Below are 26,620 nucleotides of genomic sequence, written 5' to 3'. Positions count from 1 at the left end.
TATTGCTTTTTTGTATTTTCAGAATGAAACAAGGATCTTATGATTCTAAAAAAATTTCACATATATACCTATATCACAAAATGTAACCCAGTTCATAGTAGTAATATTTACATTGTAGTAAATCAAATTTTCTGCCACAAATGAAATATACTACACAAACAATAATAATCTACAATAACAGAGTAGTACTACATAGATATTTCTCTCACATTTTCGTATTATCACACCTATCTTTTCCTAACCTTATGGATTCTATTACCCTTAGGGGAGTTCGAGCCCGAGGAAGACGACGGCATTCTCGTCCACTTTTGTTCGGCCAAGTCCTTGTTGAATGCGTTCATCACGTCCTGCTTCAGCTCCATGTAGCGCATCCGCTTCATCCGTTGCTCCTCCTTTGTGCCCTTCTCTAGCAGTAGCGTGCCTAGAGTGTCGTCCTCCAAGAGCTGGTCGAGAACTTCCGAGCAGTTGGGGAAGAAGCGACGGCCGCTCTCCACTGTTGGACAAGATATTAGGTCTAGATGTGAGATATTGAAGACAGAACTTTGGTGGGAAAAACCACAACTTTTACCCGAACTATCAATATACGACTTTTCAAACGTTGCAATCACAACTTTTACCCGAACCAACAATGAAACAGCATCGTTTTAGCAGCAATACGTATCTATACTAGGAAAGTTTGTATAACTTTTTCGGGGGGCTAGGGCGACGGCCGGCATTGATTACCCTAAGCGAATCCAGCGCCAAAGTTCGCCATGTTTTTTCAAGGTTTTCGTAAATTCTAACTAATCAAATAAGAAATGCAGCAGTAAAGATGAACTCACCAGTTTTTTGAAGGGCTTGGAGCCTCAAATGGAGCCTCCTTACATGCTCGGAAGCTATGTCGTTCAAATCGGCCTCTTTAAAGCTCTTGTAGACGCCATTTGCAGCTGAAATTCCAGCGAACTCCATAGTTGAATCTGCACCCGCTATCTGCATCGCCAGCCTGGCTTCGAGAGGAAACAAGGAGCGTGCCATTGCCACTTGAAACGCGCATCATATCAGCGAAAAATCGAGTGTAGCAATAATGTTAAATAGCAAAGCCTCTAAATTATAGTACCTCTGTTTTCAAGAAGGAGAAGCCTCATGTGCAGATCATTAGCTACCATCATCGACGACAACGAGATGACATTTTCGACCAATGGAGTCCTCTGCATTTCTCTCTCCAAGACCTCTATGCATAGCCTGTCCGTGTTCGTCTCCTGGCCTTGCTTCTTCGCCTCATTGAACTCCTTGGGGCGCGTCAGCCTCCGACAGATTGTGAGAGGCGTCTGTCCGTCTCCAGTGGCATCCGATACTTTGGCGCCCCTGTTGAGCAGCTCGACAACGACCGAGGGATCCTTGCGCCTCGCAGCGACGTGGAGGACCGAGTATCCCCGCAAGTTCCGGAGGTTGACATCCGTGTCTTCGAGGTTTAGAACCTCGTTCACGATCTTAGGGACGCAGTAAGCAGCGGCGTAATGGAGAGCGCAGGCCGCATCCAAGGAAATACTGGATTCTTTGAGAAGTTTCTTCACCAATTCGACGTCGTCCGAGTCCAACGCCCTGTGGATCTTCCTGACACGGTTCAAACGGTCGACTTGGACAGAGTCGTGCTCCTCGTCTTGGCTGGATTTGAGGCGGAGTGATTTGACATCGTTGAGAACCTCGACGGGAAGCTCCTTCTCAAGGATGATGTTCTCTACATCGGATCGGGCTACTCTTTGGAGACAATGCGAGAGAAGCTGGTTCAAGCCACAGTGGAACGCGACCATGAGGATCGGCATCACATCTTCAATGTAAGCTTTTTCGACAAAATTAACGAGACGTCGCTGCAATAGAGACAAACTTAACAAAATCAGAAGAAAACACCAAATGTGATCATACAAAAATCTATACATTCCCATATCTTGTTTTCTCTGACCTAAATCATCTTCATCTTCGTGTTGAACGAAGTACACGGACAGACACACACGAGATTCTCAAAATCAACCAGAAATTCGACATGTTTCCTTACACTACAGTTTCTAATTACACTCGTTCAACAATATACATAAATCATAGCTACAACCGTTTTGTCAGCCAAAATGAAACAACGAGGTTTACAAAAACACGGTCCAAATTGCATAAATCGCTATTCAAGATCATAGAAACGAATAAAACAATTTGAAAACATGTTAAATCGCAAGTTTTTATCGTAAACAGCTAACTATCCGTCTCACTGACTGCAATCACAACCTTCCTCAATGTTTTTCTCTTAGATTACTCTCTCCAATTTACAAATTCAAAACATATAGAAACAAACACAATGCATCAAGGAGCATACTACTAAACAACTTCTCCATCAATCAAAGCTTAAAAAGATCGAACCTGAACAACCATCACGAGTTCTGCAATCTGAAACGTGGCAGAAGCATACATCATCTCCACAGCGTAATTGATGGCGGGGCCACAAGCATCGTGAGCGCAAGACTCATCAATGCAGGTGGACACATCAGTTGGGGACGCCCTCACCTTCCCGGTGTACAAGTAATTCAAAACCACCATAAACGCCTCGTGCCCTACTCTCCCCACGGGCACCAAGTCTTTCATCAGGTACTTGGGCTTCCCTTCCCTCACGGATCCCTCAATGCTCGTGCTCCTAAACAGCTGGTGGAAGAACTCGCTTCGTGCAGCTAAGATGCAACGGTTGACACCTACACTCACTCCCTCGACCTCTACCTCCGCGTCACTATAGTCATAATCAGCACCAACCACCAGCTTCTCGAGACTCAAGCTAAGCCTACTCAAACTCAACAACTCTGGGCTAGTCCCTGCTTCACATCCGTTAGGCGAAGCTACATTGTGGCCACTCGAACCGTTTGATAGATGCGAAGACGAGGCGAAACTCAAGGACGGTGACAGATCATTGCCACTCTCCATAGCAAGCAATGACTATACGAATCAAGAAAGCTACAAACTACAAACTACAAACTTCAAACAACTGCTGCATCAAGTAAAACCCCAAAATTAAGAAATTAACCAACATTTCCACCACCAAAATTATCCAAACACAACCCCATTCACTTCAACTGCAAGATCAAATTTTTAAAACCAAAATCCCTAAAAATATGATGAATATCAAAAGAAGTAACAATCTCACTTCAACCAAAATACCAATTTTTTTTGAAAAACAATCCAATATCTCCAAAACAGTTCCCAAGTCAAGTCCCCATTTCTCGATTACTTCAGCCATAAATTTCGAAACCCAAAGCTTCAATTTTTTGGAGCATAATTAGGATCAAAATATGTAAAGATCCCAACTTTTTCCTCCGATATGCCTGCCCAGCTCAAGAAAACGATAATCCGAGCTTCATAAACAGAAACCCACTACGAAATTACAAGAAAGCATCCTTTTCTTTTTCTGAAATTTTTGACTTACCTATTTGTTGAAGCTAGTTTGTGATTGGGTGAGAGTTGACCTGACCCAGAGTCGTTCTTTACTGTTCAGTATCATGCAAATTGGGAAGTGTAAATTCAGCATCAGCAGCAGTAGAAGTAGTAATAAATTTAGTGATGAAGATTGAGAGTGGCAAAGATTCAGACTAAATCAGAAAATAACTTTTTATTGATTTTTTCATGACTCATGTCTCATGAGGACTTTAGATTTTTGCCATTAATAGTTTTAGTAACATTTGTCATTTAGGTATGTTACATAGTAATAGATGAATTAATAAAAATCAATACATTTTTTCACATCTATTTTACTCTTGCTATCTTTTTAATTTTCCACTTTATTCTCCCTTTATTTAACTCATCTAACACAATTTTTTTTAATCTTCTTGCCCAAAAATGTCTCCATTACTATGAAACGGAGGGAGTATAACTTCTATCAAAATTGTTAGGGAAAATGTTAAATATAGAGATCTATTGATTGTAATTATTAATTAGAATCAGTGAAATAGCCCAAAAGGCTAAACATTTGCTATCTTTTGACGATTTTAGCAAAAAAATGTTGTCTATAATTGTCAATTTAATCATAAGAAGAAAGTGTTGATATTCAAGAAATTGTCGGATGATATAACTTGTAAATTACTATGTTTCTTTAGTGTCAATATATTTTATTGTTTAGAGGAATTACTGTTGTTAAATACATAACTAAATACGAGACGAAAAATAAACAATGATTGCATCTTCAATCTAGTCACAATTTTTGAGCAACAAATAGTACTACCTAAATGAATCTGCACAAATCTATACAAGCTTTTTTTTTCCTAACTATTCAAGTAAAAGTGCTTCAGATTTTCTTCCTCCAAATATTCACAACAACAATAAACTTACATAGAGAAAGCGCTGTTTCAACGCCTCCCATAAAATAAACACGATTTCTTCATTCCCTCTTGAGCGTTTTCACCATCCCCCTGAAGATCTTGCTGAACCAATACAAGTTCATCACGGACAGCACCAACGGGACGACGTGCACCATCACCGCGCCTATCTTGTGCATCTGCCTCGCCTGTAGATGCAACGATGAGAAAGAAACGAGCACTCATCATACACACACGACGGGTGATATCACTACTTCAACAACATCGTTCCGACTTTGAGGTCATTTATATAAGCATCGTTAAGATTTTCGTATTTCGGTTGGAATCTTACCTGGTCGTAATATACGAAAGAATGCCAAAACAGGTAGATGAAGAGCAAAATTCTAGCAACCTGCGAGTAAAAAAAAAACACGAAAAGTTAAGAAAATGTTGAGGATACGAGAAAGGTAGTATCGTCCTCTTGCAAGAACTTACGAGCCATGCTAGGAATATCAAGACCCCGTTTATGGTATACACCTTCGACCTCTTCATACCAGCTGCATCAAGATACCTATTCAGAAATTTTGAGGTGAGAAATGAGACGTTACCAGAGACGAGAAGCTAGAAAGCGAGCTTACCATCTCAGATTGATAGAAGGCGTGGTTGCCTCGGACATTAAGACCATGTACGTGTAGATTTGTGCTTCACCGGTGAGCATAGCGTAGACCACGCTACCCAACGAGAGAAGATGGTGAACTACCTAAAAACGATTCACATCGATGAAATAACTAAACATTGAAATGCAGAGTTATTGAAGATCTATTCTAAAGGAAGATCAAGAGATTGTGCTTACATACTCCATCCCACCTAACGAAGGATATCGCCATAGAATCATGCTGAGATCCGAAAGGAAATAGCCAACGGAAACCTATTCGAAGATGTAAATCAAAACAGAATCGAAGGGAGCATAAAAGAACGAATAGAGGAGAAAACAGCACTAACCCCCAAAGCAGAAATCGAGACCATGGAACTGCGGAGAGTGATTGGGCCGCGCTGTGGGTCATTTTTGAAAAGATCCGACCACAACACGAAGTATAACGACACGGTGGCAATGTACATGGCGTGAAAAGTGGACATGGCTCTGCATATCACACAGGGCGCGTCTAATCAAGAACATGAGGCCGGTTATGTATCAGTAGGCGAATGAATCCACTCACCGGTTGCTCCATTCGAGCTGAAGGCCCTTTGAGAGATTCGGATAGCTTTTGAAGTAGAGGGGACTAATAAGCTGGCTAAGTTCATACACCTGAACACAGATGAATGAAAATCATGATGGAACAGCTGCAGGAAATGGAACATTGCTTTCGTACCGTTTTGCAGGCGAAAATTCCAAGGATTATAGACGTATATACGACGAAAAGATCAGCAGAGACATATTCCTTGAGAAGCAGATCAACTTGGTTTAGGTAAGACTTAACCAACATATTACTACTTTCAGTTGACAGCATCACAGCATATCCGCAGCTCGTTATCCCTATTTTCGAAGATCAGCAGCGAATCAACTATCACGAATCCAAATCAATCATCAGAACATACTTTACTGCATAGTAATACACCCCTAACTCAAGAATCAAGAACTACTAAACTAATGTGTTAACTAAGGATTTCGAGTTGAATGTTTCATATTCACGCTCTGATGATCATAATTCGTACGGTAATATGTTTCTTCTCCTTCCAAAACAAGTTCGAGATAAACAATTTCATAACACAATCAACACCAAAATTGTTCAAATCGTTGTTCAAAGCAACGGTGTAACCTTTCCGGTATTACCAATTCTTCGTTATGGCCAATATCAATACTTATACTTACCGTACCAAAATTCAGTATACCAAAAATTTGGTATGGTATATCGCAATACCGTTATATAAAGGTTGTTAAAAGGCATAGTAATTGCATAGGAGAATCTCAAGAAAGAATCAATTGATAAAGGCCATCTGTTGCAGAGAAATGCAGCACAAATTAAGGCAAAAAATCCTATGAATCTAACTTCATCAACAACTTACACTAAACTTCCAATTCAAACTTCTTCACCTAAAACAAGTTCATCATAAACATCATCACCAATACTAGAATCTATTATTCCAAAGATAATAATCAATAAAGTGTAATTAACAATAAAAATCGAAACTTTATCACTAATGGGGCCTTATTTAATCAAACCACATCAAAATCAAATCATCTCATTTCAATCCAACATTCCCTCTCAAGCATTTCATCAAGCACGTGTTTTGAAAATAGATAATTCAACCAACATAAAAACAGAGAATAAACCAAATCAATTACCCAAAAAATCGAATTCAGCATTCATGAATCAATCCAAAGGAACAAACAAAAAGGATCACATTATAAAAAACAATCAATATATTGATAAAACAGAATTAAAATAAAAATTAAATCAATTCCAAGAATAAAAGGAAAAAGCCCAGAAAGCTAAACATACCAAGAAAAATGAAAATTGAAGGTGGCAGAAAAAAAATGTGGATAAATGATGATAGAATCTAATGTGCAGATTATAAGATAAGAGAACCGCACACAGTTTTATTTTAATGTTTTTTTTATTGTTGTATGTTGTCTTTGTCTTAGGAGGCACGATATGTCTGAAATTAATTCGATTTCTTTCTCATTCAATTTGCTTTTACGTAATCATCAAAGTAAAGAATGTATATGTCTGCATTTATTATTGATATTCCTTTCCTAGAAATGAGGAGAAAGAAATGAAGTTAGTGAAATAAAAATATTCAAAATAGCATAGATTATGTTCCACTTTGGGTAACGTCTTTGTTTCAATAGAATCTTTGTATTTCAATTTTCTTTTGTTGGGCCAAATGTATAAATTAGTTTTTTGGCATTATTAAATAGTGGGAGTGAGTAAAATATTCAAAATCTGAATATTTGAATGAGATTAAATCAAATATCAAATTTAATTTATAAGTTGAATATTCGAATTGGATTAGAGTCCTTTTCCTTTTGTTTATAAAATACTTAAAAAAGATTCTAAACCAAATTATTGAATATATGTATTTATTCACGTATTATACTTAACTAACATTTGTTAACAAATACTACTATTTAATCAAATATTTGTAACGCATATGGAATTTTTGGGGGATTTGCATAGCTTTTTCATTTTTTCGGATGTATTAGATTTTTTGATTTGATCCGTATTAAGTTAAATAAATTTTGGATTTTTAAATTTAAATTTTTGAATCGAGTCAAATTAATATTCTGTCAAAACTTAAATTTGTGGATCAATTTGAATTAGATAAAATATCTGATTCAAAATCCAAATGATCATCAATAAAAGGCCAACAAAAAAAGTTAACAATTATGGAAACAAAAGAGATTAGCTAGTGAGTATCCAATTTTGCCAAGAGGAAGAATATACTACAGTAAAACAACATTTGTGTTATAAGAAAATAGTGAATCAAGAGATGGTTAATTCTAGATTAATAGGACTAAGCTTAGGGTTTATTTCATGTGTTTGATTGGTTCCTAAACTCAAGAAGTTTATTTCATGTGTTTTTGGAATTCCCATTTTTGCCCATGGGTTATCCATGGTCCCCCTTGTAATTTCTCCGGTTGAACTTTCTTGTGCGCCCTGCATGTAGCAACATATTCGTCAAATATAATACAAAATGGAAGAACGATACATCTAGCAAATCTTAACCCGTCCAACCTCTTATGTTTGTATGCATGTGTATATTTGAATGTGTGTATCAAGAAAAATACTTACCTTGTAAATAACATTTGAACTATTTTGTGTGACTTGCCTTCTAACTTGACATGTCAATGGAACACTAATTAGTTTTCCATGACTTGGTGCTTCTCTCATTGTTTCACAAACTTGTCTGCCCAAAACAATATTCATACGTATTTATTTATATCTTACACACCCACACATAATTAATGAAGAAAACAATAGTACCTTGTTTTTAAGTAGAGGTTTAATTTAGATTTATACAAGCCATTAAGCCAAACAAATTATGGTTAGATTTTTCATGTTTAGTGTGAATAAATTAATTGCTGGTTAATAATCGATCTAAACAGTTTGCAGAACAGCAGAAGCAAACACATAATGAAATAAGAATGTGTTTTTGTTATTTTAGTAATGGATATTAATTTGTGCAAACCTAGATATCAAATATCAATAGCAAATCCAGAATATTTATGAAAAATATTTAAGAGTTATTTTACCTTCTTAATTTTATTTTTAATTAGGAAAAATATTTAAGAAGATAAAATTACTCCCATTAATTACTTACCATACATGCGGAAAAAAAATTAAGAAGAAAATTACTCCTACTCCATTAATTAATTACTTACCGTACATGAGGATTATTTTCTTGGTAGTTTTTCACAGGTATAAACTTGTTTGTAAATGTTGTTTCTCTCATGCTTCTGTACATCTACATAATCCCAATATATTTATGAGATGAGTGAAAAACATTTAATTTGAAGTCAGAAATAGCAATGTATTTAATTTTTTATGCATTAAATCTCAAACATGAAAATATATACATAGAATCGATTTGCATATGATATAAATGGATGTTAAATGAGCACATAAAAGGAAGCCAATGGACTATTTTCTTAGTACATGTTAGGTTAAGCAAACCCTAACCTTATTATGTACTACTATAATTATATTGTGCACCCTATGTATATGAATAAGTACTATATATTTTTGCTTATTAATCCATTTTTGTCAGAGACCACTTTTATTTTTATGTAGGCGACGCTCAATCCCCATTTTATGTATGGGTAGGACACCCATAAATGGTTGGAATATATTTTTGGAGTTTTTCATTCTCACTAAAGTTGTGTAGAGATTAATCATTATTTTTTGTAATTTTTGTTTATGTATATATCTTCTGAAATATTTCTATACTATTAGCATGTAATTTTTTTTTGTTTGAGAGTTTTTTACTGTACAAAAGAAAATTTGAATAATTAGTATTAATTGAATTTCAGTTGGGAGCTAGCTATTGAGTTTACATTCCAATTGACATTCGCCCTAATAAATTGCCATTGAACCTTGTTTTTCCCGCCTCCATTAATTAATTCTATATACGACTTTGGACCTATATAATTTCCTCATAATACATGGGATATTAATTATGTTAATGAAAACTATTTTTGCGGGGAGAAAAAGTGAAAAACTCATAACTATATAATAATAAATAAATAAATAAAATATATATGTATAACAATATAATAAAGTAAAGTAGAGTAAAGTATATTACCAATCTCCCACGTGTAATAATAAATAAATAAAATAATGAAATTTACTAAAAATAAATTCTTGAATTAAAAATATATATGTATAACAATATAATTGACTAATACTACGTACTATTTAGAATTAGAACTTTATAAACCTGTAGATGACTCTTGATGTGAGAAATCTTGAGCCCCCTCACGCCCATAATCTGCATTATCTTCTTTGGAGTTGCTTCTGCAAAACATAATATTTATATATGGAAAAACAAATAACATACAATAATGAAACACATCCCTTAATTTCACCATACGTGGTTAATTAAATTATTTTTTTTAAATGACACCCATTTATTTCTTAGGTTATCTATCCAGCTTTGATATTATCCGTATGGAATCTAAAACCACTATTTTACGAATAAGAGAGATTCAAACTCGTTACAAACGATCAAGCAAGCAAGCAAACAAAACATAACACAAAAATTGACCCATCGACTAAGACAACTAAGACAATTATGGTAACAAAACAACACACAACAACAAATACATAAAATAAATATCCCACTTATTGGACACTGCATATGGAATTACCTCAAACCAAATAGTAATCGGAAAACAATTTTACTTTTTATCCGAAAATTTTTTACTTATCGGTTCGAGTCATCAGAACTTACTGTATTTCCCACCAAGACTGTGAACTACTTCAACAAAGCGATCGTGGAGATCGGGCGTCCATCGCAGGCGAGGAAGAGATGATTTCCTATACGGTCTAATAACCCTAGTTTTGTCATAATTATCCATTTCTATGGTAAAAAAATCAAGAAAAATATTATTATGGTATAAGTATTGTGTATTGTGATGAAAATTTGCTAATAATACGTCGCATATGTTTGAACACGATAGAATGAAATTGCGGTTTGGATATGGAGTATTATGGAATTGAACCTTTATATATGGTTAAATGTTAGAATTTTGTGGGCTAGTACATAGACTTTGGAGAGCATGTATAAAATATTGATTATTCCCTATTTAGGGTGTACTTAGAAATTAATAGAGTATGAAAATAATTTTAATTTTTATAAGTTGAAAATATATATTATTTTATCAAAATTCAAAATTTGACGGAATATCGTAAGTCACAACTAACCAGGGAATGCTCAATCGCAACCTCGAGACGACAACACTGACAATTGTGCCTAGTCGAAGTATATTTGTACGAGTTCAGTATTTTTTATTTGAGTAATAATTTTATGATCAAACTCTCTGGTACTAAAACTTTCAATTATCTTGTTAAAATTGCAAAATGACCGAAAGTTTATGCATGAATTATTATCCCATATTTTTTAGACATTATCTTCTTTAAAAGGTGAAAATAGCTACATTATTAGTGGTGGGTGCACTTGAAATAAATATATATTTAACAAAAATAGGTTTAATTATTTAAAGAAGCTAAGTAATTAATTTTCTAATACTCCACAATTTCCCTCTTAGACATAGTTTATTATTTAATACTATTTCAATTTTCAACTTTCGAAGTTTTATACTCTCCCAAAGTCCCAATATTAGAGACAGTCGTCCTGCACTCCTGCTGTTTATTAGTAATTATTAATTATTATTATTATTATTATTATTATTATTATTATTATTATTATTATTATTATTATTATTATTATTATTAATACTTGAAAAGTATAAAAAATCCGGAATTTCATATTACATGCATGACTAATTTCGAACATATTTAATTAGGTGATTTATTAATAGTTATGAACCCTAACCACCCATAACTCAAACAATTACAAATATGCTTTTATAGTTCTTTTTAATTTTCTAAAATAAAAGAATTGACATATGTCTGAACTGATATAGTAATCAAACCCATTTATTTAAATAAAGAAATTCAAACTTGCTATTTATGACCAGAGATTTAGGGACCAATGTCTAGGTTGAGCAAATTATCAAAAGAATTAGGTGAAACTTGAATATAGTAGTATTAAATAATGTTTGATTATTATTTTATATGCAATTAATTACTAATTTTTAGTGGGACGATCTAATACACACCTATAGTTTCTGTAGCAGCAATACATAATTGCTTTAATTATAATTTATAAACAACAAATTTTTAAGAGGATACCTTATGCATACGTATCAAATTTATTTTATCTTTTTTTTCTTTTTTTTTTTGTATTTGGTACAGCTACTAATAATGGTTTCTGTTTATAGTTTATACCTATTTAGCCAATTTGATTTTTTTTTTCATTCTATAGTAGTGTGTGTTGTACCTACCTATGCTATAAATATATAAATAAATATACTCGATAAATTCTACTATCACAATTTCGAAGAATTTAGACATAAAAAATAGTATTTGTCTTTTGTCAAATATTTCCTTCTGACAACGAAAATATATTTTGTTTATTATAAAAAGGAATTTGGTACCCCTCTATAAAAAAAACAAAAAAAAATTGTTCTAAATATTTATAAACTTGTTTAAAACTCTTCCAATTTAAAGGATATAAGTAACTTTTTCTTTCAAAAATATGTTTTTATGATATAACAATACTTTTGACTTATCTAATGTCGAAGTTGGAAAATTCAAAATTAATAATAAAATAAAAAAATATTTTAAAAATAATTAGGGCCACTGTAAATTTCCATTAGTATTATTTTAATTTAATGATACTACAAATACATTAGATTCATAGTTACAACGTTATTTTTATTTTTTCAGTCGAGGAATGAGATTGGTCCCATATTTTATGTTAAAATACCATTGGAATTATTTTTAAATCTGTGACATAAATCTTTTCGCAACATTAACTCTAAAAAATTGTTGCCATAAATTGGCAAATCGAAATTGACATTAATAATAAAATTATCACTATTATTCACCATTGGTCCCATTAATTATTAATTTTATTATTCGATATTGGTCCCCTTATTTATCAATTTTATCATTCAATATTGGTCCCATTAATCTTTTATTTTACGTTAAACATATGTATATTGTCTTGGATTCGTACTCTAAATTCTTTTTGCAACAACTTTTCACGATAAATTACTATCATTCATGAGTGACAGTAGAAAAATGCCAACTTTATATAGTTGTATATGTTGTGGTTGTGGGGTCATGAAAATACTACTATTGCTAATTTGCTACAGAGATCTAAATTATAAATATGATTTTTATGTAAAAATTAATATTTAACTACTTAATAGTTGCTGCATGTATTTTTACGTACAATACACAAATACATTTCACAAAATCGTTTTAATTTTTAGTGTTTATGTGTGTGTGTATGTAAATATGTAGTAGTACTATATATAGAGAGAGTTGTACTATATGTATACATTTTATGTAATTTATTCTAATATGAACATATAAACTCTTTATGGGATAAAAAAAATTGTCTATCGTAGGAGTATAAACTTTATTCCCACATATTATTAATTAGTCTCTATCCCGATATTGATCTCTCCACCTACAACATCATTATTTAATTTATTTTGATTTATGGCTCCAACAACAAGAGTAGATAAATTTTAAATTGATACTTCACTTTGAAATTAACTCAAATATAGAATTTATTTTGTTTGAAATTTTTTGAAGTACTTTCATAATTATGAATATGTCGAATATGTTAGGGCTAAGATTGTTGGAATTTGTAGGATAATAAAGTTACTTTTTTCCCCAAAATCAAAGTAAGGTTACTTTAATTTCCCCAATATCTAATTGTAATAATTTTGTTGGGCCTACAATCCCCTTTTGCTCGCATTTGAAATCTTACATTTGCGCCAAAACTACTACTATTTCAGAGCCCAAATCGAGTTTAGTTTAAATATAAATAAATTTCTTTAAAAATTAAATTAGTTTATTATAAAAGGTAGTATTAAATTTACTAACAAAGCTCCTAATTATGCAATATATGTTTATATATGTTTATACAAATATAATTATGAGTTAAATTATATCAACGTAATATTTGATGTCTTAGAAATTGGAATAGGCTTGCAAGCAATATAATTAGCATGCTAGGGAGTTAACAAGCCGAACATTATCAAGCTTCTGAAACATTGAGCTCCTACTAGCTTACTAGCAATTTTTATATCAAATAATTAAATATAATTACGAATAATTACGAATAACCTTCTGATTATTATATTGCTGCAAATTAGTTTTGTGTTTTCAAAGGTCATCCGCATAGTCATGCTCAACATTGAAGCACGGGTCTTATACGCGTGAGTCGTGATGGCATGAACAAAGCAGAACACTGACTAACGAGTAACGATGACACTGTACTTAGACATTTTTGATTGTTTTATTTTATGAGTAATTCATAAAATCAAATCCTATTACTATTAAATAACATCAATTATAGTATAAAAAACGAATATTTTATTGCCACGTGTAATTATATTGAATTGATGGAAAAAAAACAGTGGTATAATCGTATTTAATTTAGTTTCCCTCTGTATTCGAATTTCAAAACGCAATGGAGCCATCGCCACAACGACACTCCACCTTCTTCAGCTCCTTCTCTCTCTAGAATAATTGGACGACTTCTCGATAATTCAAATCAGTAAAGGCATTTCCATTTATAGAGATGCGCACATGATTTCTCTACTAATTTTGAGCAAGCGTTAGTTATGGCGTGAATTTTTGTTGCGCGTAGGGCTCGCCGCACCAATGAGCTGCTTTTTCAGCTGTTTTCGCGTCAAACACTCCGGCGCTAATCCGGTTGCTCCTCCTCCGGTATGATTTGTAGCTCTGTTTGTTGTTTTTTAATTCCTAACTCAGGTTGATTTTTTATGCTTTTGGAATAGCAGGAGCCTGCTGCGCCTCGGAGTAAAAATGCGCTGTCGTCGCTGTTCCAGTGCGATGGTAACTCATCTCTGTGTGTTAGTGTGTGTTTCGGATTCAAATGAATCTTCGTTGATTTGAGCGTATGTGTTTTTGATCGATCGATTGAGTGATGTTTTGAATTTGTATTTCAAATGACTGATAAAAAGACGGAACGCTTCGAAAAGGAGAGGAGTGTCAAAATCGGTTGCCTATCAGAGATTTCAAGGATGAGGTTCGTAGCTCTTTGATTTCTACATTTTCCCGATTTGTTTGGATTTTGGTTAAATTAGGGGAATTAATCTGCATATGGAAGTCCAGCTAAAAACAGTGTTATTTTTGGAAATGATTTCCATGTGCTATTTGTATATTCGATATCGGATTGGCATTGATTTGCTTACATATGGAGTATAAAATTGATTTGAGTAATGTGCTCTGTGTATCCTAATAAAAAAATGTCATTCTGAATCTGTTTTGTTTTTTTTTATTCACATAAACTATTTGAATCTATAGTTTCTTTTTTAATTTCGTCTACAATTTGCTGTTTTGCAGAATAAGTTTTCTAAACCTAAAGGAACTTCAGTCGAAACGCCTATCAAAGTCCGAAAAGCCTTGGAGAAATGGGAGGATGCATCAGCTCAAATGGAAGCGGAAAAGTTCGGTTCATGGCTTCTCAATGCATCAATGGAGAAACAGGAACTGGAGAAGCAATCTAATGAGTCTTCAGTGCTTGTTGCATCATGTTCTTTCTTAACCACTCCAAGCAGGTGAATCTCCTGACTTCTATCTAGGTCTCTGAAATCATTTTGCAGCTTGAAATTCACCCTTATATTATGTTTATAAACTCTTTTCACTTGACATTTCATGAATTTAGCTGCATGACTGATGGACATTACGCTGGTGGAGTCTCGAGCAGCTCGGTCCAAAGAGTTGATGTTCATAATGCAGTTGAAATCCATTCCGAACAAAGCAAAAATGAATCTGTTGAATCTCACCATGCATCAGATAGGTCAGCTATTTCATCAATCTCTGCAGAGCAATCTGCATCATCTGGAGCTCACAGTGTAACAAAGGCGTTACCATATCCAAACATGGAGGAGTTAGACGGGGAAGAATTGGGGGATCAAGATTCTGCTGTCAGTCACCAGGGACAACCAAACGAGACAAAGAAGGTAGATTCGGTTATAGAAGAGGCGGACGATGAAGGAAGCTTAACTTCTTGGTTCAAGCCGATTTCAGCCAAGCAAGATGGTAGTAACAAACAACTTAGTTCCATTTCTAGTCAATGTAGGAAACCTCCTGCCGATAGGCCTATTCTGGGAATGGTTGCAGCTCACTGGAACGATGTTGAGGCGCCCAACGATCCTCCTCCTCCTCCTAAATGGTGGGATGGGAATGGAATTCCAAATTCCACTAACAAGTACAAAGAGGTATCTGATTTTTCTCCTTTTTTCAATTTTTCCTATATGATGCGTCTGGTTGAACTAACCTAAACTGCTTTTGCCTCACAGGATCAGAAAGTCAATTGGCACGCGACGTCTTTTGAGGAGAGACTAGAAAAGGCACTGTCCGAAGAATCTTTGATTTCTCAGAGGTATGTGATGCTTCTTGTTGTTTTATTAATTCCTTTTTCATCTGTAGACAAACATGCTTTGCCGATCTCTCTGATATATCTTTTCCAGCAAGTCTAGTTGAATATTCGGATGCAATCTATACATGTAGACGATGATTCTGCCTCAAGAAAGCAAAATAAAATAGATATTTTTGCATTTTTTGCAGGAAGCCCACCACCAACATCAGTACTCCATTTGAGTTCAATGAAACTGATGAATCTGATACTGCCATGTCACATTTTCAATCTTCATCGCGTCCGAAATCTGTTGTTTCGTTCTGATGAAACGCACTGTGTTCTGTTGTGAGTCAATCATTGTTTGGTGTTGATAATGTTTCTTTCTTCATTCTTCATGAAAACCATCTCTGAGTTTATTTGATCAAACTCTTATCATGAGCATAATGAGGTGAAGTTGCGAGTCATTGCAAGAAATGTTTGCTGCCATTGTAGATAAAATTGTGGCTTTTTGTCTTTTGAGTTTTGCTCAGTTTGGATTCAAAAATATTGGATTGATTGATGAATTGGGATATATTGGTGATTGAGCCATTAGATTTTACTAGTATCTTTTTATCATTTGATGAATCTTATTGCTGTCTGTCAAAGATAAAAAAATATGTATTGGACCATAATTTGTCCCATCAAAATGTTCATTATTTACATTCATAATCACTCTATAAAACTCTATGGCCACAAAAATAGTTCATTTTAGTAATTTTGTTATGTTCATGGAAACTAGTCTATCTACTTTTATTTACTATCTAACGACATCAACTTATTTATAATTTGATCAATTGACTTGTTACTTTGTCCACTCACAATCATTTATTAATTCTTTGTTAATATTTAAACCATTTTTTGTTAAATTGGTTGATCCAAATAAATGACCAATTCACGTGTATAAATTAATGATTGCTCATATTATTCATAGCCATCAAAGATGAGCGTTTCTCCTCATTTTAAAAAAATTAAACATAAAATGAAAACCGCAACGAGACAATACCATATAATTTGAGATAAAGGATATCAGTGAAGTTTGAACATATGAAATCGTTATGAAGACCAAATGAGACAAGACCAAATGGCCCGCGATTAAGGAAGTCGGTGAAGTTTTACCCTATGAACTCTCCACGTTTTGCATAAATGAAGTTCACCACTTGAATGTTCACGAGGACCAAATGACTCATGATTAAGGGAATCGGTCACGTTTGAACGTATGAACCCTCCACATTTTGCATAAACGAAATTCATAGCTCGAACATCGAGGAAGACCAAACGTGACAACACCGAATGTCACATGATTAAGGAAATCAGTGAAGTTTGAACCTACGAACTCTCCACGTTTTTCATAAACGAAGTTCAACGTTTGAATATCCTCAAAGTGTCGGGTACATAATACTAGTAAAAAAGAATTATTGGGCCAATGTATAAAAAAGGTTTGAAACATTCTCTTAAAAGTGGCCCATCAATTATAAATCGGAAGATTGAAAATTTTGGAATCCAATTCAATCCCCAATTTCATTAAATTAGGGTTTTCGCCAGAGGCTACTTCTCATTTCGTAAGCCTTTCCTCTCGTCTCGCTTTAATTTTCTGGGCATTGCGATGCAATGCTTGTTTCCTCATCAAATTCGTCTCAGTCGTGCGTTTAGTTTTAGTTATTATTTTCGTTTGCTGCTATTTTTTTTAATGATGATGTGTTTTTTTTGTCTTTATCTTGCATATGATCAATCTGTTTCTGTAATATATATCTAAATTACTGCTTCTGCAGTGATAATCACAGCTGAATTAGAGTAAAATGCAGCAACTTGTTGTGAAGGAGAAGCCTGCTCCTCTAAATATGGGAGAAGTGGTAAATATTCTGATATCTGAATTGCACCTAAAGATTTTATTGTTTGTTTTTAAGATAATCCACAATTTAATGTTTTTTTTAACTGTACTAAGTATGTGACTTGAGGGTGTGATATATGTTACCTTGTAGCTTGATTTTGTATCAAAATTGGTGATTGGACTTTGAAGGCTTTCTACTTTTGGCAGAACTTTTCCCAGGCTGAGGATGTACGGTTGGAGACCACACGGGCAAGATGTATCCACCATCGCAAGCTCTTCTTGTTACCTGAATTTACACTACTAATCATTATCTAATTAAACTTGTTTTTGTTGCCAGTTTCAAATCTCCTTAAAAGGCATGCAGAATTAACGGAGCGGCTCTCTAGGTATAAATTGTTCCTCAATTTTGCTTCTGAGCTAGAATGTGTTTGGCCTATCAGTTTGGTTTTCTAGAGAATGATTCTCCTTGTTATACCAATGGACCATGTTGATATCAGCTTAGTGCTGACTAGCTTTTCCATTTTCTGGCCATGCTTTCTTGGGGTCTATGCTTGAAAAGTTGTTTCTTTGCTTGTTATTAGTAACACTTATTGGTTAAGTAGGAGTTCTAAATATCATAAAGAGTGGTTAGCTAATTAACAAAATTCATCATAAGCCCGGTCTATCATTCCTGAAAATTTTGCTTTTTATAGTAATTGACAAGGTTCACGCCTAAAAGGAAACAATTTATGTATATCAATTCACACACTAGCAGTTTCTCCTTGTTTACGTGTTGGACTAAGTTAACTTTTTTCCGAAAAGCGTGCACACACACACATTTATAGTACTATATATATTTATCTCATAGATATATATGGGTGTGTAACCAAAAAGAGTGCACAAGATGTTTGGATTGGATTTTCACGCGATAAGAAAATCTTAATAGAGTGGTTTTGTGTAATCAGACAAAACTGTAAAGAACAGACTGACGTAGCTGGTTCACCATCTTGGAACACAAATGAAAAATGCAGCAAAATCTCCATATAATCCCTGCACAATTGAATCTTTTCCAAATTATGAAGCTGGATTTTGTCTCTCCCAAGTGTTTCTTGCATAGTTGCATATGTTTTAATTTTATGTGAGTTGATTTATTGGCTAATACGGGGTAGTGGCTCTAAAATTGGTTAATTTTCTTAGGGATTCTGACAAATCTGTTTTTGAGCGTTTGCAAAGAGAGTTTGAAGCTGCACAGGCTTCTCAAACTCAAGGTAGTTATTTATGGGAATACTTCCAAACTTTTACTTTGTAAATGTATTCTTTCAATTTAAATTTTTGCTTTCTCTTACTTGTTTAATATCACCGGTTCTGATGTGATGCTTATTCTCTTGAAGAAATATGTTTGGATGGTGGGCAATGGAATGATGGGCTATTAGCTACTATAAGAGAGCGGGTATGGTTTTATACTCTATTAACTCGGTTTTTATGTTGGTTGTCACTTCTTTTCTGCTTTTATGTAATCTAGAAATATGTGAAAATATTTTAGAGTGTTTTTGTTGTTTATTGGAAAGAAAATTTGATAAAAACAATTGAAAGTGCCTACCCTACTACTACTATTAATTTCTTGATGTGTAAGATTGTACTATTAATTTGGAACCTGGTTGTAAATAGTTATATTTCTAATGTGCTTTCTTTCTAATTCTTCCTCATACTTGCATACTTCACACTGAATTTTTATGTATAACTCTTTACTCCGTCGCGTTGTTTGCGAAGCATATTCTTTTGGAGATGTTGCGTACTATCTATATGTAATACTTATGTCTCAGTATGTGTTTCAGGTTCACATGGAGGCTGAAAGAAAGGCAGTGCAACTACAAGGGGATGCCGCTTCAGTGCCCAATTTACCTTTACATGAAAAAATAACTTACAGAGTTGGAAATAAAGTAAATCATGATTCTAAATTTATTCGCTCTATTGAGTTTCCTTATTTAAAATGTAATCCATGGACTTTTTTATTCGTTCTCATGAAGTATTACATTTGGTTTAAATGAATGTGTCATAGATGCTATTATTGTCGCGATGACCTTGAGTTTTGAATGACACCTTTTTCTCAGAAAAAGATTTAATAATAGAAAGAAGGTAATGATTGGCCTCTGACACTAATGTTTTGAATGCACAGATGATCTGTTGTTTAGATGGACCAAGGATTGGCATTCAATATGAGACCTCATTTGCTGGTATCTGCTGAACTATCATAAAAGTTGATTCCAAAGTATCTATTGTGAATGGTCAATTGCATTTAATTCTTCTCTATTTTCGTATTTAAATGCCAAATTCTGTTATATTCCATGATGATATGCGGTTGACGTGAAATCTTCATGTGTCTTTTATTATGTGTCCTTATTATGCAGTCTTTCTAGTTTAGATAACTAGTTGAGTATTCAATCTCGGATCTTTTAGTCATGTTTCTTTAATTTTTTGAACTTCTCAGGAGAACCTTGTGAGCTGTTCCATTGTGTTCTTGAAAGCAAATCATTTCTTGAGAAAATGACAGTTCTTGAGCACACAATTCCATTTTTCTTGCCGATACGCGATGCGGAAAATGATTACCTCTCTTCAAACGCAATGGTTAGGTTGGCTGCTTTTGTATCTTATTCAATCTATTATTATGCGTGCTTGAAATGTTAATTTGTTTCAATTTGGGAAGCAGAAGTTCATAGATTACGTCGGAGACTTGCTGCAGGCCTACATTGATAGACGAGAGCAGGTACGATGGCAATAAGTAGCCTAGAAGGAATAATAGTCCTTGATCAAGGTCTAAACGATCGTGCTGGGATTTGATATGTTAATAGTAGTATCTGCTACATGAAATGCGGATCTATTACTCACTACCCTTGTGTTGTTTTCCAGGTTCGTCTTATTAAAGAGTTGTATGGAAATCAAATAGGAGAACTTTATTGCAGTCTTCCATATCATATGATTGAATTTGTGCTCGCGGATTTTGATTGGTAAGTCAAGCTATGGTTTGAGTTTATTTTTGTTTGAAAGCAATTTAATCTGGGGTTGTTTCTTGACTTGACTTTTGACATGCATCTAGTGCTCTCTCTTTCTCTCTACATTTTTCTATACAAATAGTGAGTCTTGTAGAATCTCAGGTTACATATTGTTTTGCTAATAAGAATTGGGTTGTGTGTTATTTTGTTTCTTTCCAGTATGAATAAGTAGTTAGTGTCTCATGACGCTATATTTAGATTGATTTTTCTGTTTTTTTTTAACAGCAAGGTGATAGTCAGCATTAGATATGGGGAACTCGTCTCTACGCTTCCGTCAACCATCAGTGTCCTTGCTTGGCCGATGCACCAACATAAGAAACTCCGGACTTCTGTAGCACCAAACAACAGGAAGGAAAGCCATGGCAGTCAACTAGTTCCAGCTCGATTGGTACATGCTGAGGATGCATTACGTTCAATGAGTCTTCCTGAAGGTTGGTTGAATTTCTCGCTTTTGACCCAAAGCATTGCACAACATCTCCTGTTATCACCCATGCCTCAATGAAATTCCGAATCATGTAGAATTTTTTTGTAATTTCATCGATATGTTGGTGATGATCTGTAGATGTTGCACAATGCTGCAACAGATGATCCATCTATGGCTCATTCCTCGATAACATGCTTAATACATAACTGGTCTCATAATCCTCACACTTTAGCCACTAAATGATGCTTTTTTGTCCCTCTAGCTTTCGCAGAGATCGTTCTGAGCATGCCCAAAGCTCTTGATGAAGCGTTTCCGGATCAAAGTGCGAGTTCCCGTGTTTCCTCCCAGTAGAGGATGATGGCATCATGCATAAATATAGTAAAGAATGATACATTAGTTACTATCTTTCTCCAGCATCAATAGGTTTGTATATTATGATGCTTTTCACCTTTCTCAGCCATAGCTTAGTAACTAGATTGCCTGCCTGCTCTTTGCCATGTCGAAAAACCTAATATTGTTTAAGTCAAGGCCATTGGTTTCAACGTAGGTTGTTGAAAACTTCCCTTTCCAGACTAGGGTAGAGAAACTCCGTTGTTCGGGTGTGTGTTGTTACTTGTTAAGGTTTTATCAGAAAAAACGCAGTCGGGCCATTGTTCGGGCAAGGGGTAGTTAGGTGTTTCCACATTGCAGGAGGATTTTGTGAATCAGCGTTTGTGTGTAATGTGGTGCTGGAGCTCTCTCTGTATATCAACATGAATTTGCTTTTAGACAATGAAACATAGCTTCAGCCAATTCGGATAAATGGATAACTATTTTTTTATCTTTTTTCATATAAAACTGCATTTCCTTCTCCTGTGACGAAACTCTCTTACTCCCTCCGTCCCGCTTAAGATGACACGTTTTCTTTTTTAGTCTGTCCCAACTAAGATGACACATTTCCTTTTTTGGTAACTTTCTCTCTCCAATTAATACACTCAATCACTTTTTCTCACTCCTATTAAAATATTCATCTTTCTTTATCTCTCTACTTTAATACTTCCACCCACCTTCTCTCTCTCCAATTAAACACTTTAACTAATAACTCCTAAAATCTCGTGCCGGCTAAGCAATGTGTCATCTTAGCCGGGACGGAGGGAATAATATTCAAGTTTATTTGAATGTAATTCTAGAGTGAATAGAGATTGTGTGCACTTAGAATAACATCAAGAATGGGCTCAAGTATATTAAGGCCAAGTCAAGAGCAATGAAGATGGTAGAAAACTAGTTGTCATCAATCTGTTTACAGTAATATTCATCTGTATGTTTTAACATCTCTGATTATCAAGACTATTTGCACTCAAAGGATACCAAGCAAGGGTTAAATTCCTTAAATTACCAAAAGATGCAACACATTAATCATCTACCAACAGCAGCAACGAGCCAAGATTCGAGTAAAAAAAAGGCTACACTGAAGAAAATTGGCAAACGTCGAGGGAGTGGAGCTGTCCTGCGATTCTCTAAGGCTGATGGGAAGAATCGTGCTCCGGGTGACCATTGGTTGGGAAAGTTACAACAGGGATATCGAGGCTGTGCTCTTCTGCATCGGGACCAACCTCTCTCACATCAGCTATCCTAGCCTCTGTGGTTTCGATGTCGCTCCATTCACTCTCCCGGATAGAATGGAGATCTGATTCTGCAGGTGATGATGCCGTCACTGAAACGCTCAGGCAGGCTTTATCGACATTCTCCTGTGACGGATCCACATGCTTTGTTAGTGGTAAATCACCACCTATACTCGAGCGAGAATCGGTCCTCTCTGCAAATACTTCTCGGGTTTCCATCTGCTGCCTGTCGGAAGGAAAAATAGAAATTTCAGTAACTCGTTGCGATCAGATAAAGAGGCAGCAAATGCATTATGAAATAAAGGCAAGTAGAAGCTACTTCATGCAAACACCAACTATATTTGACAGAAAAATTATCAAAAAAGCTTAATAATGTTACAATTACAAACCTTTTCAGCTGTTCTTGCAAGGCATTGATATATGAAAGTAATTCTTGCTTCTCATTAGCAGCAGTTGACTCTTTTTCGATTGCTTCCTTTAGTCGTGCTTCAGCATCAGCTTCTGTAACTCTGACCTTCTCTTCAGCTCGAACAGCTGCTCCTTCTAATATGACAGCACGCTCTCTAGCTTTCGCGAGCTCTGAACGCCACAAATGAGCTTCCCGAATGGCCGAATCCCTTTCCTCTATCAGCTGATCTTTCTCTCTGCTCAGATTCTGAGTTTTCTCTTCAAGCTCTCTAATCTATGAGCATATATGGGAAAAGTAAGATCAAGAAAACCGGACCAAGGCTGGACCTCAAAATGGAGACACCAAGCTGACGAGAATCTACAATTACCTTCTGTTTAGATGACTCAAATTGTTTCTCTGAATCTCTAGTCAGACGCTCAACCTCTGCACATGCTATTCTCCTTTGCTCATCCATGGTATAGGCAGCAGAGGCCGCAGCTTCTGCAGCTTCAGCGGTCTCGGATAGTTTCTCTGCCAATTCCTTTATGGTTGAATCTCTAGCACGAACATCTCTTGCCAAATTTTGCAGCTCTTCATCCTTGACCCTCAACGTTTCCTGAAAACAAATAATTTTCTCAATAAATCTGACAAAATAGATGCAATTTAATGAACTTGAAATATTTAGACATTTGTTACTACTATGCCTTGTTACCTTCATGATTGATAAATCATCCATCGGAAGATCAGGTGTCTTATTCATCATAGCCCCCAAGGCATTCCTCATAGAAACTTGCATGGCAGCTTCAATTTCTTTAGAAGCTTCCAGTGCTGTTGAATTTGCAGCAGCAACAACGGTGGCAACCGTTCCTAACTTTGTGGATCCATTTCCACTTAAGGTGTTCACCGCTTCTTTGTGAGCCTTGAGAACCAGTTGAGTTGCGCTGTAGTTCAAACAAAAGACAAAAAAATTCAAACACAAACTCATGCATTACGTTACAGAAGATTTGGAATCAGATAAGTTAGCAACTGAATCAATGATATGAGTGTATTTGTCCCACACTGCAACTGTATGAGTTTATGTGAACATATTAAATTGGCCACTCACTGTAGTGTTGACACCCAAGCTCTGGTAGCAGCAGGTGTCTCTGCACAAAGAAAATAATCCTTTTTCTGTGGTGTCCCAATATCTAGAACAGAGTTAAGAATAAAAACACCGAGTTCTATCAAATTTAACAATGTGTGACAAACAAAAAAAGGAAATAAGACAAATTGTATATGATATCATATAGTGTCAGCCTTCTTTCACCTTTTATCTCCAACATAATTAGCATTAAGGAGAGGGAAAACAATCTAAAATATTAATAAGGATACAGAAGCAACATCCATCATACTTTGGTAGTCCCCTGAATCAAACAGAAAGAAGGAAAAGGATGTGAGCATGATTAGTAACCTACAAGAGGAATGTACCTGTAGAGAGGGGGGAGATCAAATAAACAAAAGAATCGGATTTTACTGGAAGTTCACAGGAGAAATTGTGATAGTGCTGTTTGCATCAAATGTTATGGTTCCTTTTACTGCCGGCTCATTTCTCCTGACCCTGAAGATGAAAGAAACAAAGACTTAATCAATAACAGCACTTAGCAAATAAAACAAAAGTAAGTACTAAAATATGATATGGCGTCTTACTTGTATTCCATCTTCCCAGTTGTTGGGTCTAAAATCACCCACCTCTCGTTCCACTTCCGTAGCTGTTAAAAACATCACCCAGTACAATCAGCTAGACCCAGCTATTCTATTGACAAAAGTTCCAATAGTTGGAACTTCCTAGGCAATATACACTTCATTTTGATCCTATTCTGCAATACACCCTTTATTGTCAATTAAAGCATGATAATTGCTACATCTTTGGGGGAAAAGACATTATATTACTACAAATTAACAGCACCTTCGCATCCTTTCCTCAAAAAAGGGAACACAACATGTAATCCATTTTAAAATTAACATCTCTCCAAAATCAGGCATGAGTTTTATTGGTTACCCTTCAGCAGCTATCAGTTCGGAAAATGCTTCTCCCAATTTTCCAAACATGATTGCATCCTATAGTTTATCCAAAGTCAACTGATTCTCCAATGCCAAGAGATACCAGCATCGACTAGTAGTTTCGAAGTAAACATTTCGCGACAATTCTTAAGCTAAGCTATAATCATCAGCTGGCTCTCACAAACACGCACGCGTAAACAAAACATTTCAGCCGAATTAAAAACTACAAGCAGCGGTGAGATCAATTTACCGTTTCGGATCGCTTTAAGAGGGGTCCCTGAAGGAGTTGTCGGCCGGAGCTCGAGGCGAGCTGCCTTTTGATCTTCTCCAAGCTCGTCTGCGTGTCAGCATCTCCCTGCACAATTCAAATCCCTAAACAATCAATCGATAAATTCATTTATGGAAATGGAAAATAAATTGGGCGGTAATTGTGAAGCAACAAAAAAGTGAAATCGAGGATGAGTAGACTGACGAGTGGAGCTCCATTTGATGCCATGGCGAATCTGATGAGATGAGCAATTTTGGGAGTGAGAATCGACGGAATTTAGTGAGGGTTTTGGTGATGATCTGCAGTTGGGGAGGTGGTTCGTTTGTTCCCTTTTTTGGACTATTGTGTGTTGAATTTCTCTTTTTTTTTTAAATATTTTTTTTTCTTGGTATATAAACAAAAAGAGTAGTAGCATTGTCGTGTGTAATAAAATGATTTCGTAAATTGCAAGCAAAACGTGACATTTTTTTTATATACTATCGGTCAATAGAAGCTTTATTTTATTTTTATTACTCCTATAAATGAAAAGTAAGCTCGTATTGTATAATTGTATAAACTCATTCCATTTCATATAAAGCGCGGAGGATTGACGATTCGAACAGTGGTCATTGCCCATTCCCAGATGCTCTCATACATTTCCGTTTGAACAATCTACTCTCGTTTGAAATGCCTACTCAATGGTTGTGCTATACACTTTCTCGAGCCGTTCAATTCTCCTCATCTTCCCAAGACTTTAGTTAGTAATAATGGTAAACTTTCCGATTAAGTGGCGATTCCCACATACGATGTACGAGCTTTGTATATTGTTAATGAAAATCTACAAATGTGTCTAATCTACGCAAATATAAGGGCTCGGTATTCTTAAAATTTCTTATAAGGTGGAGATTTCCACACGCAATATACAAGCTTTTTACGTTGTAAGTAAATCATGCATATTTATGAAACATCAGTATATATTTATTCATGTGTAACCTAAAAGAACAATATTACAGGTGTTTGGTAAATTTATCA

At 35.0% G+C, this 26,620-nt stretch overlaps 6 protein-coding genes across 11 annotated transcripts; 2 read left to right on the top strand and 4 right to left on the bottom strand.

Moving 5' to 3' along the window:
• Positions 1 to 40: 40 nt before the first annotated feature.
• LOC125190344 (BTB/POZ domain and ankyrin repeat-containing protein NPR1-like) lies at positions 41 to 3,564 on the bottom strand. The gene is made up of 4 exons (XM_048087624.1): positions 2,386 to 3,564; positions 1,097 to 1,847; positions 822 to 1,019; positions 41 to 493 (listed from the first exon to the last, which is right to left on the bottom strand). Exons 1-4 carry the CDS (start codon positions 2,935 to 2,937, stop codon positions 228 to 230), a joined length of 1,767 nt encoding a protein of 588 aa, XP_047943581.1. The 5' UTR covers positions 2,938 to 3,564; the 3' UTR covers positions 41 to 227.
• A 607-nt stretch (positions 3,565 to 4,171) lies between these two features.
• Positions 4,172 to 6,884, bottom strand: LOC125187118 (TLC domain-containing protein 4-B-like). 4 transcript variants are annotated; one of them, XM_048083640.1, is made up of 9 exons: positions 6,803 to 6,884; positions 5,672 to 5,835; positions 5,519 to 5,607; positions 5,304 to 5,442; positions 5,155 to 5,229; positions 4,940 to 5,061; positions 4,797 to 4,872; positions 4,654 to 4,713; positions 4,172 to 4,510 (listed from the first exon to the last, which is right to left on the bottom strand). In XM_048083640.1, exons 2-9 carry the CDS (start codon positions 5,807 to 5,809, stop codon positions 4,385 to 4,387), a joined length of 825 nt encoding a protein of 274 aa, XP_047939597.1. In that variant the 5' UTR covers positions 5,810 to 5,835; positions 6,803 to 6,884; the 3' UTR covers positions 4,172 to 4,384. The 4 variants fall into 4 exon arrangements, with proteins under 4 accessions (XP_047939597.1, XP_047939596.1, XP_047939595.1 ...); XM_048083639.1 differs by having other exon boundaries at positions 5,672 to 5,863; positions 6,803 to 6,876; XM_048083638.1 differs by lacking the exon at positions 6,803 to 6,884 and adding an exon at positions 6,646 to 6,685.
• Positions 6,885 to 7,719: 835 nt separating this feature from the next.
• LOC125186505 (probable transcription factor KAN4) lies at positions 7,720 to 10,483 on the bottom strand. The gene is made up of 5 exons (XM_048082876.1): positions 10,254 to 10,483; positions 9,741 to 9,817; positions 8,686 to 8,768; positions 8,096 to 8,210; positions 7,720 to 7,960 (listed from the first exon to the last, which is right to left on the bottom strand). Exons 1-5 carry the CDS (start codon positions 10,378 to 10,380, stop codon positions 7,787 to 7,789), a joined length of 576 nt encoding a protein of 191 aa, XP_047938833.1. The 5' UTR covers positions 10,381 to 10,483; the 3' UTR covers positions 7,720 to 7,786.
• Positions 10,484 to 14,089: 3,606 nt separating this feature from the next.
• On the top strand, positions 14,090 to 16,590 carry LOC125187687 (protein JASON-like). Of its 2 annotated transcripts, XM_048084315.1 has the most exons (8): positions 14,102 to 14,162; positions 14,256 to 14,335; positions 14,410 to 14,464; positions 14,593 to 14,657; positions 14,975 to 15,189; positions 15,297 to 15,852; positions 15,934 to 16,016; positions 16,202 to 16,590. In XM_048084315.1, exons 2-8 carry the CDS (start codon positions 14,270 to 14,272, stop codon positions 16,314 to 16,316), a joined length of 1,155 nt encoding a protein of 384 aa, XP_047940272.1. In that variant the 5' UTR covers positions 14,102 to 14,162; positions 14,256 to 14,269; the 3' UTR covers positions 16,317 to 16,590. The 2 variants fall into 2 exon arrangements, with proteins under 2 accessions (XP_047940271.1, XP_047940272.1); XM_048084314.1 differs by having other exon boundaries at positions 14,090 to 14,335.
• Positions 16,591 to 17,497: 907 nt separating this feature from the next.
• LOC125186472 lies at positions 17,498 to 22,104 on the top strand. 2 transcript variants are annotated; one of them, XM_048082841.1, is made up of 13 exons: positions 17,498 to 17,590; positions 17,801 to 17,881; positions 18,067 to 18,115; positions 18,197 to 18,245; positions 19,036 to 19,106; positions 19,230 to 19,288; positions 19,674 to 19,778; positions 20,015 to 20,072; positions 20,327 to 20,463; positions 20,546 to 20,602; positions 20,746 to 20,843; positions 21,114 to 21,319; positions 21,575 to 22,104. In XM_048082841.1, the coding sequence occupies exons 2-13, from the start codon at positions 17,828 to 17,830 to the stop codon at positions 21,661 to 21,663; spliced, it is 1,032 nt and encodes a 343-aa protein (XP_047938798.1). In that variant the 5' UTR covers positions 17,498 to 17,590; positions 17,801 to 17,827; the 3' UTR covers positions 21,664 to 22,104. The 2 variants fall into 2 exon arrangements, with proteins under 2 accessions (XP_047938798.1, XP_047938800.1); XM_048082843.1 differs by lacking the exon at positions 17,498 to 17,590 and adding an exon at positions 17,594 to 17,671.
• A 445-nt stretch (positions 22,105 to 22,549) lies between these two features.
• LOC125190913 (switch-associated protein 70) lies at positions 22,550 to 25,972 on the bottom strand. The gene is made up of 10 exons (XM_048088335.1): positions 25,814 to 25,972; positions 25,592 to 25,696; positions 24,988 to 25,049; positions 24,815 to 24,898; positions 24,673 to 24,704; positions 24,407 to 24,488; positions 24,014 to 24,242; positions 23,690 to 23,917; positions 23,303 to 23,595; positions 22,550 to 23,139 (listed from the first exon to the last, which is right to left on the bottom strand). Exons 1-10 carry the CDS (start codon positions 25,835 to 25,837, stop codon positions 22,809 to 22,811), a joined length of 1,470 nt encoding a protein of 489 aa, XP_047944292.1. The 5' UTR covers positions 25,838 to 25,972; the 3' UTR covers positions 22,550 to 22,808.
• Positions 25,973 to 26,620: the final 648 nt, after the last annotated feature.

The sequence above is a fragment of the Salvia hispanica genome, chromosome 5 (assembly GCF_023119035.1).
Source record: "Salvia hispanica cultivar TCC Black 2014 chromosome 5, UniMelb_Shisp_WGS_1.0, whole genome shotgun sequence".
Lineage (NCBI taxonomy): Eukaryota > Viridiplantae > Streptophyta > Magnoliopsida > Lamiales > Lamiaceae > Salvia > Salvia hispanica.
Note: the sequence above shows the minus strand (reverse complement) of the source record. Positions and strands in the feature narration are given on the sequence as shown.